The sequence below is a fragment of the Phoenix dactylifera genome, unplaced genomic scaffold (assembly GCF_009389715.1).
Source record: "Phoenix dactylifera cultivar Barhee BC4 unplaced genomic scaffold, palm_55x_up_171113_PBpolish2nd_filt_p 001909F, whole genome shotgun sequence".
NCBI lineage: Eukaryota > Viridiplantae > Streptophyta > Magnoliopsida > Arecales > Arecaceae > Phoenix > Phoenix dactylifera.
The window spans coordinates 27,434-39,059 of NW_024069197.1; the positions used below are offsets into that span (position 1 = coordinate 27,434).

Sequence of the window (11,626 nt, forward strand, 5' to 3'; positions counted from 1 at the left end):
TTTGTAGTGGATATAGTTCTTACAACCCGGATATAGTTCTTCATCACAAGATTTCAGCAAGTTATGATATCGAGCTGTGTCATCATTAGAGTGTATATGTTCTTCAACATGCATAAAATCAGTTGATGTACGCTCATCACCAATTTCAGTTGCTTCTTGTCCTCCACTAATATCTGTTAAATTTCTAATACTATGTCCAAGAGCATCTCTGAGTAAGCCCCTTATTTCATCTTCTCCTACAGAATTTTTTTCTGTATTACTGGATGCAAAACTAGAGGTGTCTTCTATATACGAGGGTTGGTTACATGGAGATGACAATATCAACTCTCCATGAAATACCCATTCAGTATAACCTCTTGTAAAACCATTCCATACTAAATGTTCTTCAACAGTTTTTGGAGCAAGAGAAGAAGCATTTACACATTTTCGACATGGACATAAAATCTTCCCATTCATATTAGATTTCTCAAAAGCAAATTTAATGAAATTCTGAACTCCATTCAAATATTCGTCACTGTATCTCGGCTTATTCATCCAACTTTTGTCCATTCTAAGAAAAAACAAGGTAAATGATACAGTCAAAAATATGCATGCGTACACTGAATCAAGCAAAATTAAGTTAAACAAATAGCACTTAATCAATTAATTCAATGATTGCATAGCCTATATTAACTGACATGGTCTGGAGATTAAAAATGGGACAGAGGGAAACGAGTTCTGAAGTACCTGATAAGAGAGCAAGTCTTCCTTTGATAACTTTCCCAAATTTCTAAGCCAACGAAGAGATTTGAAGAGCAGTAGATCTAGATCACATGCAATCGCTCCAATCCACTGAAATGAAAAATATTAATACAGTAATGAATGAACATTCCTAAAATAAGGAGACAGAAAGAGAAAGATATATAAATATCTTCAGACAGAGCAACCAAATCCACCTAATAAGGAAGATGAATAGAAACTTGTGTGCCTAATGATTTGGTATTTAAGAGACAAGTGCTATTCATTAGTCTAAAAGCATAAATTTGTGAAGTCTGGTGCTATGAAAGACGAAAACCTCACAGTAATACAAAAATATGATATGTAGGTAAATATAATGCTTTGCTATAGAAATTTTTAAAATTTTAATCTACAAATTAATGGATTTAATTTGACAAAGTATCTGCAGAATTAATGATTTTTTTTTTATAGCAAGTTGAAAACTTATATTCACCTATGTTACAATTCCTCTCTATAAATTAATTAAATTACTATATTACATTCTACTTATTCAATATATGAATATTGTTCAACAGAAAGGTACAATAGACCAATCTTGGCTGCTACGACTGTATATTTTTAAACTAGCTACAGATGAGTATCAACAGATCAAAAGATGCTTTCTTATATTATATATCATCAGAAAAATATCAGCTGACCATTAAATCTAATGGTCTCTATATATTCAAATCACATATATAATATATAGATATTCATATTAATATTTGGAAAGTAATTAACTCTTTTGTTGGAATTCTGTCTCAATATTTGCTAGATTTATTTCACTCAAACATTCCAGCATCTTTTTCCCCTCTGCGATCACCTCCTCAATCATTTAGCTTCTAATACGTAATCTATGAGCAGTAATTTGAAAATATGCAGAAGAAAACCACCTTACCCTATAGTTATACATCAACCAAAAGCACCAATAGTTCTTCAAATTTAAAAAAAAAACAGAAGTTACGAACTAGTAGAAAGAAAAATACAACATATATATGGACTAGCATAGAAGAAATCCCAGTAACAATGTGAGCAAACCCATGAACCTAATGATGGAGGGTAGTATTCAAAATTCGGCGTCCCAGGCGGCGGAGGAGGATAGCTGCCCTCAGGCTCTATCGGTGTGGATGGCGGTGGCAAGCACGGATTTAAAGATCCAGAACATCTAGAATTTAAAGATCGAAGCAAGAGAAGAAGATCCCAAACCTGGCCTTGTCCCTATCCTTGCCGGCTCCAAACTTCAAACGCCGCGTGAGTGCTCTGCGGCGGAGGAGGCGGGAGATATCCACAGAGAGGAGGCCAACGGAGAGGGGGAGGAGGGGAAGGAGATGCGGCGGAGGAACGCGATTTGGGGTCGCTCGGCGGAGGGGAATGGCTGAGATCGGCGGAGGGAGGGGGGAGTCGGTCGGCGTGAGCTAGCTAGGGATAGTAGGGATTTAGGGCTGCGGAGGGAGAGGGTCGATCGGGTTTTGTTGTGGGAGAAATGAAGTCCGACGATGCTTATAAGCGTCGTCGCATTTATCCCTTATGCCGACGCTTATAAGCGTCGGTGATTAAACAATGCGACGCTTATAAGCGTCGGTAATGGACCCAACACTCCGATGCTAACAAAAGCGTCGACGGAAGGTTTTTTACCGACGCTTTCTAAAAGCGTCGGCATTTACTGTCGCAAGAAAAAAAATTGCCGACGCTTTTATCTAGCGTCGGCAATATAGAGTCGGCAAACACCTTTTTTGTTGTAGTGCGTAAGAGTATTCATTCAAGTAGTGAATAGTAATCGGAAGTCTTTCTTCCGTTCTCCTCTATTTTCGAGCTTCTTGGTCCATCAGTTTCTCCATGGTATCAGAGCTTCGAAAGCTTCTCACCATAACTGCCTCTGCAAACAGTAGTGCCAACTCAGTCCCTTCACTCGTTCAGAGTATAGCGGAAGATCCAATGAGTCCTTACTTTCTGCATCACGGGGATAACACAGGTTTGTATCTTGTTTCCTTGATCTTGAATAAGGAAAACTACTCAACCTGGAGCAGATCTATGATCATGGCCTTGAGCGTCAAGAATAAGAAAGGCTTCATCGATGGAAGTATTCCCCAACCTCCATCGAGTGATCCATACCATGCGGTTTGGATGAGATGTAATATGATCGTATCTGCATAGATCTTGAATTCTATACCGAAGGAGATGAGCACCAACATCATCTACATGGAAACAACACAAGAAATTTGGCTTGATCTGAAGAAGAAATTCAGCCAGAGCAATGGCCCAAGAATCTACTAACTACATAAGGTGATTTCATCTCTTTCCCATAATCATGGCAGTGTGATTTCTTACTTCACCCGTTTGAAAGGACTCTGGAAAGAATTGGCCAATCTTAGACCTTGGCACCCAAGCGAGTATCAATCTAAAGAGCAAGCCATCCAATTCTTGATGGGACTGGATGATTCCTATTCAAGTGTTCGTGGACAGATCCTGCTGATGGATCCCTTACCATCCGTCAACACGGTGTTTGCTCTCGTTCTTCAAGAAGAGAGACAACGTGAGGTAACTGCGGCTATGACCCAAATTTTCGAAGCCTCTGCTTTCATTAGTAAATCTTGTGGTGATTCAGCTCACAACAAATGTCAATTTCTTACCTCCGGCTCGAAATCCATTCAAAAGAACTAAATCTGCAGAAAGGAAAGACCCATGTGTAGTCACTGCGGAAAATCGGGTCATACAAAAGAAAAATGCGATAGACTCCATGGATTTCCACCCAGTTTCAGTTTGACAAAAGGGAAGGGAAGGACCTCTTCTTCTGTGGAAAACCATATTTCCTACATTTCAACACCAGAATCCTTACCTAACCTCTCTAAGGTCACCATCACCCCGGATCAGTGTTACATGATCCTCTCAATCCTGCAGTCCCATGAGATAAGCACTGCTGCACAAAGGCTATCACATCCATCGGGGAATCAGGTCAGGATTTTACAAATCAAGTCGGCAGCACCTGGCTTCTCAGGTAACCTTACTTGTTCAATGGGCACTTTTGCTCAAAATCAAGCACATATCCCTTGGATCATTGATACTGGAGCCACGAACCACATGGTGTTCAACCTCCTTCTTTTCTACCATCGAATCCAATGTAAGTGCCACTGTTAGACTTCCTACTGGTGAGAGAGTGCCTGTGACCCACACAGGATCAGTCAGAATTTTCATATTCCTCACTCTAAAGGATATCCTTTGTGTTCCAAGGTTCTCTTTCAATCTCATTTCAGCCAGTAAACTGATAGAAATGCATCAATGTTGCCTGATTTTCTTGTCAAAATTCTATTTGATACGGGGCATGTTGAATTGGACAATGATTGGAATGGGGAAACTTGAAGATGGCATCTAACATCTTCAAGTAGATGATAGTCATGCTGCTGGTACTGCAAAGGCTTCCTCTTCTGTAGCTGGTACAACAACGATACATTTTCCTATTGCCAAAACTTTCATGTCTTCCCCATTGTATTCCTCTACAAATCTGGTTGATGCTTGTCACGCTTTTGATCTATGGCACCGTAGGCTAGGACACTTATCCTTTTCTTGACTTAGCATGTTGAATAAGTCTATACTTGAGATACACATTGATGTGAATAATCATTGTGCCATTTGCCCTCTTGCTAAACAACAAAGACTTAGTTTTTTTCATACAGGCCATATTTCAAACATTGCCTTTGAACTTATCCATTGTGACATTGGGGGACCTTTTTCCACACCCGCACTTGATGGTTCCAGGTACTTCCTTACTATCGTGGATGATTTTAGCAGAGCAACTTGGGTATACCTATGCAATCCAAATCACAAACCCAAAACATCATTCAGTTCTTTTGCACCTTCATTGAGGTACAGTTCTCTGCTAAAATAAAAGTAATAAGATCGGACAATGGAAAAGAATTTAACATGATAGGTTTCTATGCATCAAAGGGAATCACTCACCAACTTAGCCGTGTTGAAACTTCCCAATAGAATGGAGTGGTAGAAAGGAAGTATAAACACATTCTCAATGTTGCTAGAGCATTGAGATTTCAAGCCAATCTGCCTTTAAATTTCTGGGGTAATTGTGTTCTAACCGCGGTTTACCTTATAAACAGAATTCCAACACCAAAACTCTCTAATCGATCCCCATATGAAGTATTATTTTCTTCAAAACCCTCTTATGCACATTTAAGGGTGTTTGGTTGCTTATGCTATGTTTCTACTGTACGAAGACATAGATCAAAATTTGACCCTAGAGCCAAACAATGTATTTTTATTGGGTATCCCCATGGCATGAAGGCATATAGGGTTTATGACATTCAGACCAAGACAGTGATCATTTTTCGAGATGTTGTATTCCATAAGTTTGTTTTTCCATTTCAACACAACATTACTTCCTATACATTGGATTTTTCATCTCATGACACTATATTCTCCCCACATTCCATTGCACCAAGTGAGTATAAGTTTGTTGTTTCAAAGCAACACCCCACACAAGACATCGGCACCCATAATTTAGCAGCCGGTAAACCTACTGGCATGCCTAATGGCACGCCCGATGGCATACTCAAATTCATCCCTCACTCTTCAATTCCTCTTCCACACTCTCCTACCACAATACTGCCCACAGGTCAGCCACCAAATCAACCTTATGATCAGCCTTCAAGTCAGATTCCTAGATGGTCCTCTAGACTCAACTCTTCATTAGTGCAACCAACCATTCCTCCTCCCAATCAGCAAGTTAGAAGATCCTCTAGACTCAAACATCCCCCTACTTACCTCAAGGAGTACCATTGCAGTTTGGCATCGTCTACTTCCCACTCTCAATCATCCATTCAACAGCAAATGCCCCATACAAAATCAAGAAAGGCTCATGACATCTCAAAATTTCTGAATTATGAAAGGCTCTCTTCACCCCACCGGACCTTTGCTTTGTCCATTTCATCCTCAACTGATCCAAAAGGTTATGCTGAAGCCTCCATGTTCCCTGAGTCGTGTGAAGCTATGGATGCTGAATTAAAGGCCCTCATTGCAAATAACACTTGGACTATTACTGAACTGCTAGAAGGAAAAGAGCCGATTGACTATAAATAGGTTTACAAACGAAAATTCAAAGCAGATGGAATTGAATAAAGGAAGAAAGCAAGATTAGTTGCAAAGGGATATACTCAACAAGCCGGAATTGACTATCATGACACATTTTTCCTAGTTGCCAAGTTGGTTACTGTGAAAACACTTTTAGCAATTGCAACAGTTAAGGATTGGCACTTGTACTAACTTGATATTAACAATGCCTTTCTATATTGTGACTTGAATGAGGAGGTATGCATGAATCTGCCTCCTGGTTATGAGCAGTAGGGGGAGAAAGGAAAGCGGATGGTTTGTCGACTAAACAAATTCATATACGGGTTAAGACAAGCTTCAAAACAATGGTTTGCAAAACAATCTTCATTCATCACTTCCCATGGTTTCACTCAATCTAAAGCCGATTACTCACTACAAAAGAAAGGACATCTCCCGGCGCTTTCTTGGGTCTTTACCGACGCTTTTAAGCGTCGGTAGATCTCCTAGCCACGCCCCCCAAAGCGTGGGTAAGACGTCGGGCAGGTGGGCGTGGGCTCGGTTTAGGCCGACGCGTCAAGAAAGCGTCGTTCATCGCGGAGACGCTTAAAAGCGTCGGCGAACTCATTCTCAGCCCATTAGGCGACCCCATTAGGATGTGACCCCAGATGAGGAAGAGGATGGGCTCGTTCTGGGCGATGGGCGGCAGCCCGTTGAGCTAGTCGTCGTTGGCCGCGGTGGTGGAGATGTCGAGCTGGGTGGACATCTTGGCGAAGGCCCCTCATCGACGTCTCCAGGAACAAGGCCCTCAATGGAGGCAACTTCCAGGGTACTCCCGTCGGCATCTCCATGGACAACACCCGCTTGGCGATCGCCGCCTTCGAGAAGCTCATGTTCGCCCAATTCTCCGAGCTCGTCAATGATTTCTACAACAATGGGCTGCCATCCAATCTCTCCGGCGGCCGGAACTCGAGCTTCGACTATGGCTTCAAGGGTGCGGAGATAGCGATGGCAGCCTAGCTCCAATTCCTTGGGAACCCGGTCACCAACCACGTCCAGAGTGCAGAGCAGCACAACTAGGACGTCAACTCCCTGGGCTTGATCTCTGCAAGGAAGATGCAAGAGGCGGTGGAGATCCTGAAGCTCATGTCCTCCACCTACCTGGTAGCAATCTGCCAAGCCATCGATTTGAGGCATCTGGAGGAGAACTTGAAGAACACCGTGAAGAACACCGCGAGCCAAGTGGTGAAGAGGGTGCTCACATCGGGTGTGAACGGCGAGCTCCACCCATCGAGGTTCTGCGAGAACCTCCTAATTCTCCACCACCACTTGTTGATCCGCCGATGTGGGGCTAAATCGAGGACCTAATTAGTTCTATTATCCCGAGAGGAGAGGAAGGGCAATGAAGAGATCGAGAAAGAGAAATGAAGAGAGGAGGGCCTCTCGGGAGGAAGGGCAATGAAGAGATGAAGAAAGAGCAATGAAGCCTCTGATGACGCTAAATAGCGTCGTTATTTCAAAAAGGCCTCCGACGACGCTTTCAAAAACGTCGGCCTTTTTTAATTTATCGACGACGCTAATTAGCGTCGTCTTATTCCAGAAAGCGTCGTCTATTGCCGACGCTTTTTAAAGCATCGCCAAATTGTGGTCCTAGACCAAAAATTGCCGACGCTTGCGACAAGCGTCGGCAAAAAAGCGTCGATAAAACCCACTTTTTTAGTAGTGACTCCTTGTTTATAAAAAGAAATGGCTGCTCATACACTGTCATACTTGTGTATGTGGATGACATAATAATCGCAGGTAATGACATTGTCTACATAAATCATCTTAAGCAGGTCCTTGATGCACAATTCAAACTCAAAGGCCTGGGGACTTTGAAGTTCTTCCTTGGACTCGAGCTTGCTAGAAGCTCACATGGAATATCCACTTGTCAACGGAAGTATACATTGGAAGTTCTTGAAGATGCAGGATACCTCAGTTCGAAACCGGCAAAATGCCCAATGATACAAAACTTGAAGTTGAGTCGGTTTGAAGGGGAACCGATTGAAGATCCTATTGTTTATAGAAGATTGATAGGACGACTGCTATGTCTCACCATAACAAGACCGGATTTGAATTATTCTGTGCAAGTATTGAGCCAATTCCTATATTCGCCTAAACAACCACACTTAGAAGCTACTTATCATGTATTGAGATATTTAAAAGCTACACCGAGACAGGGGTTGTTCTTTCCATCGAAATCTAAACTTCATCTAAAGGCATTCTACGATGCTGACTAGGCAGCCTACTCGGATACACGTAGGTCGGTCACAGGCTTCTGTGTCTTCCTTGGTGAATCGCTTATTTCATGGAGATTAAAGAAGCAGCGCATAGTTTTAAGATCTTCAGCCAAAGCAGAGTATCGCTTTATGGCCTCTACTAGCTGTGAAGTTACATGGCTGTTGAATCTTCTCAAAGACTTGGATGTGGAACATACAAAGCCGGTATTGTTGTTCTGTGACAATCAAGCAGCGATCCATATAGCTTCCAATCCAGTATTTCACGAAAGGATGAAGCACATTGAGATTGATTGCCACATTGTAAGGGATAAGCTTCAAGCAGGAACAATTCAAAGTCTTCATGTATCCGGCACCGTTCAACTTGCTGATCTACTTACAAAGCCGCTTGGAGCTGCCAGATTTACAACTTGATTTGCAAGATGGGTGTCCATAATTTGTACGCTCCATCTTGAGGGAGAGTGTTGTGACTCAAGCTTCAAAGATCAGTTAAGCTCAGGACTCTGCTGAGCTGAGCTTCGACTGAGAGTTAACTGTTTCCTTGTTTCAGTTAATACTGTTCATCGTAGTTAGTTGGTTATTAATTTCGTTATTCAGTTGTAACAGAACATGGTTATATATATGTGTAATTGGGATCGTGTAAGAGTATTCATTCAAGTAGTGAATAGCAATCGGAAGTCTTTCTTCTGTTCTCCCCTGTTTTCGAGCTTCTTGGTCCATCAGTTTCTACACAATATAAGAAGCGCCTATGTGATAAACTAACGAATACTTGGCATGTACGCAGCCAATTAAGTTGTAGATCGATCAAGCGCATGCATAGCTTCTGAATATGGAGTCTTTGCATACGGTGAAAGAAACATTTTGAATTGATGATAGAAAGTGAAAAAGGCAGCAAAAAGCATTGAACTCGGCACTTAGACAAGGAAGTCTTCCTTGTAACAATTTGTCAAACAGTTAAGAACCGTGGGAATTATCTTTTGCTCTTGCCAAGTAGTCCCTGAGGTCTGTTACCAAATGGGAGCGAGTGCTGCTCCATAAGTCATGCTAATGATGGTGAGAACAATGGAGTATAATAGCTCAATGAGGTGATTGAACCAAGCAGATCGAGATAGCTCCAAGGGCTCTTAATGGTGCTGATGGATGGAGATTTACCGTAGTCTAAAAGCATGTAACAAAGATGGAGAGACTTGGTTGGAAGACAATAAAGGCTTCATTCAATTAGGCTACAGCCAGAGGATAATATGATCACCAACAGTACATTTATATAAAGAATATACATATCTATATACAAGATATCTCTGAATCATCAAACTACTAGAAGGATAACATCTAGCGCTGCCAAAGCCAGCAACCCAATGGTGCAGCAAGTTAACATCCTGACAACCATAATGGAACTTCTTGTGTTCGGAGGCCTGAACGTAAGCACCATCAGGCTTAAGCCAGAAATAAAAGCTGAGAGCATGAGGAATACGCAACTGTTGAGGTGGAGACTGTCGGCCTGGCTTCCAATGTACCCTGTGAATATAGTCGCAATTCCGCCAAAGGTGATAGATGTAACCGAGGTAGAGACCATAGAGGTGAGTTTGAGCTCGATGACTTCCAGACTTGCCACACAATGGCCATGCTTTGTTGGCGTCTCAAGGCCAAATTCCATAGCAAACCAGACCATGGCTCCAAGAATTGTCGGGGAAAAAAGCTGGCAAGACAAATTCCTCAAGGAATAGATGGGAGAACGCAATCGCTGTCATTGCTTGCAACATTAACAAGAAATAGCTAAAGAATTTGGTGAAGGTAATCAGGCGTTGTCTGGTGATTGGACTATTAAGACTTGGCAGTACCAAGGCAAGCAATATCGAGAAAAGGCCAGACAAAGAGGTGGTGAAGATGATGAAGAAACCAACATTAATATGGGGTTTACGGGCTGGATCAGAAACATTTCTAGTATAACCAGAGATAGATCCAACCATTCCCCCGAAAGAGAGGGTAGTAACACTTGAGGAGAGCTTTGAGGAGCGCTTTAACTCGGCTTTCTGACCTTCATAACCAGCGATAATGTCTGCTTCGTCTAGTTGAAGTCCGTGGTAGTAAATGAGCAGGCCGACGATCACTACAATTGGAAGTAGAATAAAAGCCAGAATGGCATATTTCTTGGGTAAGAGAACTAAAAGACTAAGGCTGGTCAAAGTTAAGAGGACACTAGAAACGTACGTGAGAACCACGACAGCCATATACTGTTTTCTTCTAGTATTGGGATGATTGAGAGTGAGCAAATTCAAGGTGAGCAACATCAGGATTAGTCCAGATAAAAAAGTCGAGAAGGTGACGAAAGAGCTAATGATGAGTTTGAGGCTATGGGCATCTCCGATTGCATGCCGGCAATATCCAAAAATAAATGTCATTAGCACCCCAAAAGCAATAGTTGTAACAGTAGAGGAGAACTCTAAGATTCGCTTCAATCTAATGGCCATGCGACCTGATTGTTCTGCACCTTTTTCTTGGTTTTCACCTTGTTGTATCTGTTGGCACACAACGGAAAAACATAGTTACATCACACACACACACACACAGAGAGAGAGAGAGAGAGAGAGAGAGAGAGAGAGAGAGAGAGAGAGAGAGAGAGATTGCTGGTGAGGAATCTTTCAGAGATCAAAAAATGAATGCTCATAAAACTACAGAAATTGGATATGCGGTAGTAAGTATGCATGTGTTGAAAAGGAAACAGAAAAAACTACCAAAAAAATTTTCGCTCATAGAAAACTTGGTTCAAGCAACATCACTGAAATAAGGAAAGATGATTGGAGAAGGAAGATGTATCACGGACAGTAAAATAAAAATAAAAATAAACATGGTTCCAGCAGTTTTTTGCTCATAAAAACTTTGGTCAAGCAGCATCAAAATTTTTTTTAGGAAATACGAATTTACTAACACTCAAGAACATAGAATTCTCTTGGGAAAGGAAAAGAAAAAAGAAATTACAATCAGGAACACAAGGAAACTAATCTACAAACATAAAACAGTTAATTTTGGATGCAAAACATAAAATTTGCCAATCTCCCATCAGGGAAGATAGGGCGTCTGGCCTTTAATTTATTTACCAGAGGCCAGGAATTCTGTAGGAGGCGATCGACCTCTGCTCGCCATGGTCTTTCTGAAGGGAGAGGAATCACCAGTTTAGGCATGTCCCCAGTGAGCTGCTTCAAGAATTCAGTCAGTTATCTTTTTAGTTTTCTGGGGGCTGCATCAAATAAAGCTAACTAAGATGAAAAATTTATTTACCTGAGCAGTTGCATGAAGTCTTCTTTGGTAATCCATTTCCATGAGATCTTAAGGCGCCGCTTAGAATGAGTGATAGCCCGAGCTAGTAATTAAACCCATCATTCCATGAAGTCTTCTCTATCTCTTTGTCAAGGAGGACTTGGTCAATAAAGACGGTTTACTTCACAAATTGCGCCCAGTAGTAGCTATGGAATTTCATGATGCATTAGCCAGTAATATTGGATGGTTTTTTAGTGATAGCTGCTTCTTTAGTTTAATAATTT

General features: G+C 41.6%; 1 protein-coding gene and 1 pseudogene across 1 annotated transcript; one reads left to right on the top strand and one right to left on the bottom strand.

The window, feature by feature from the left end:
- Nucleotides 1-3,010: 3,010 nt before the first annotated feature.
- On the top strand, nucleotides 3,011-8,501 carry LOC120109216 (annotated as a pseudogene).
- A 1,223-nt stretch (nucleotides 8,502-9,724) lies between these two features.
- LOC120109217 lies at nucleotides 9,725-11,282 on the bottom strand. Its single transcript, XM_039122963.1, has 2 exons — nucleotides 11,183-11,282; nucleotides 9,725-10,603 (listed from the first exon to the last, which is right to left on the bottom strand). The coding sequence occupies exons 1-2, from the start codon at nucleotides 11,264-11,266 to the stop codon at nucleotides 9,725-9,727; spliced, it is 963 nt and encodes a 320-aa protein (XP_038978891.1). The 5' UTR covers nucleotides 11,267-11,282.
- Nucleotides 11,283-11,626: the final 344 nt, after the last annotated feature.

What these genes read in the sequence shown, in the direction of transcription:
- LOC120109217 (XM_039122963.1), bottom strand. Translation starts at nt 11,266, where the DNA reads ATGCCTAAACTGGTGATTCCTCTCCCTTCAGAAAGACCATGGCGAGCA. An exon ending in TACAGAATTCCTGGCCTCTG is followed by an intron (nt 10,604 to 11,182) that starts GTAAATAAATTA and finishes GTGTGCCAACAG; the next exon opens with ATACAACAAGGTGAAAACCA.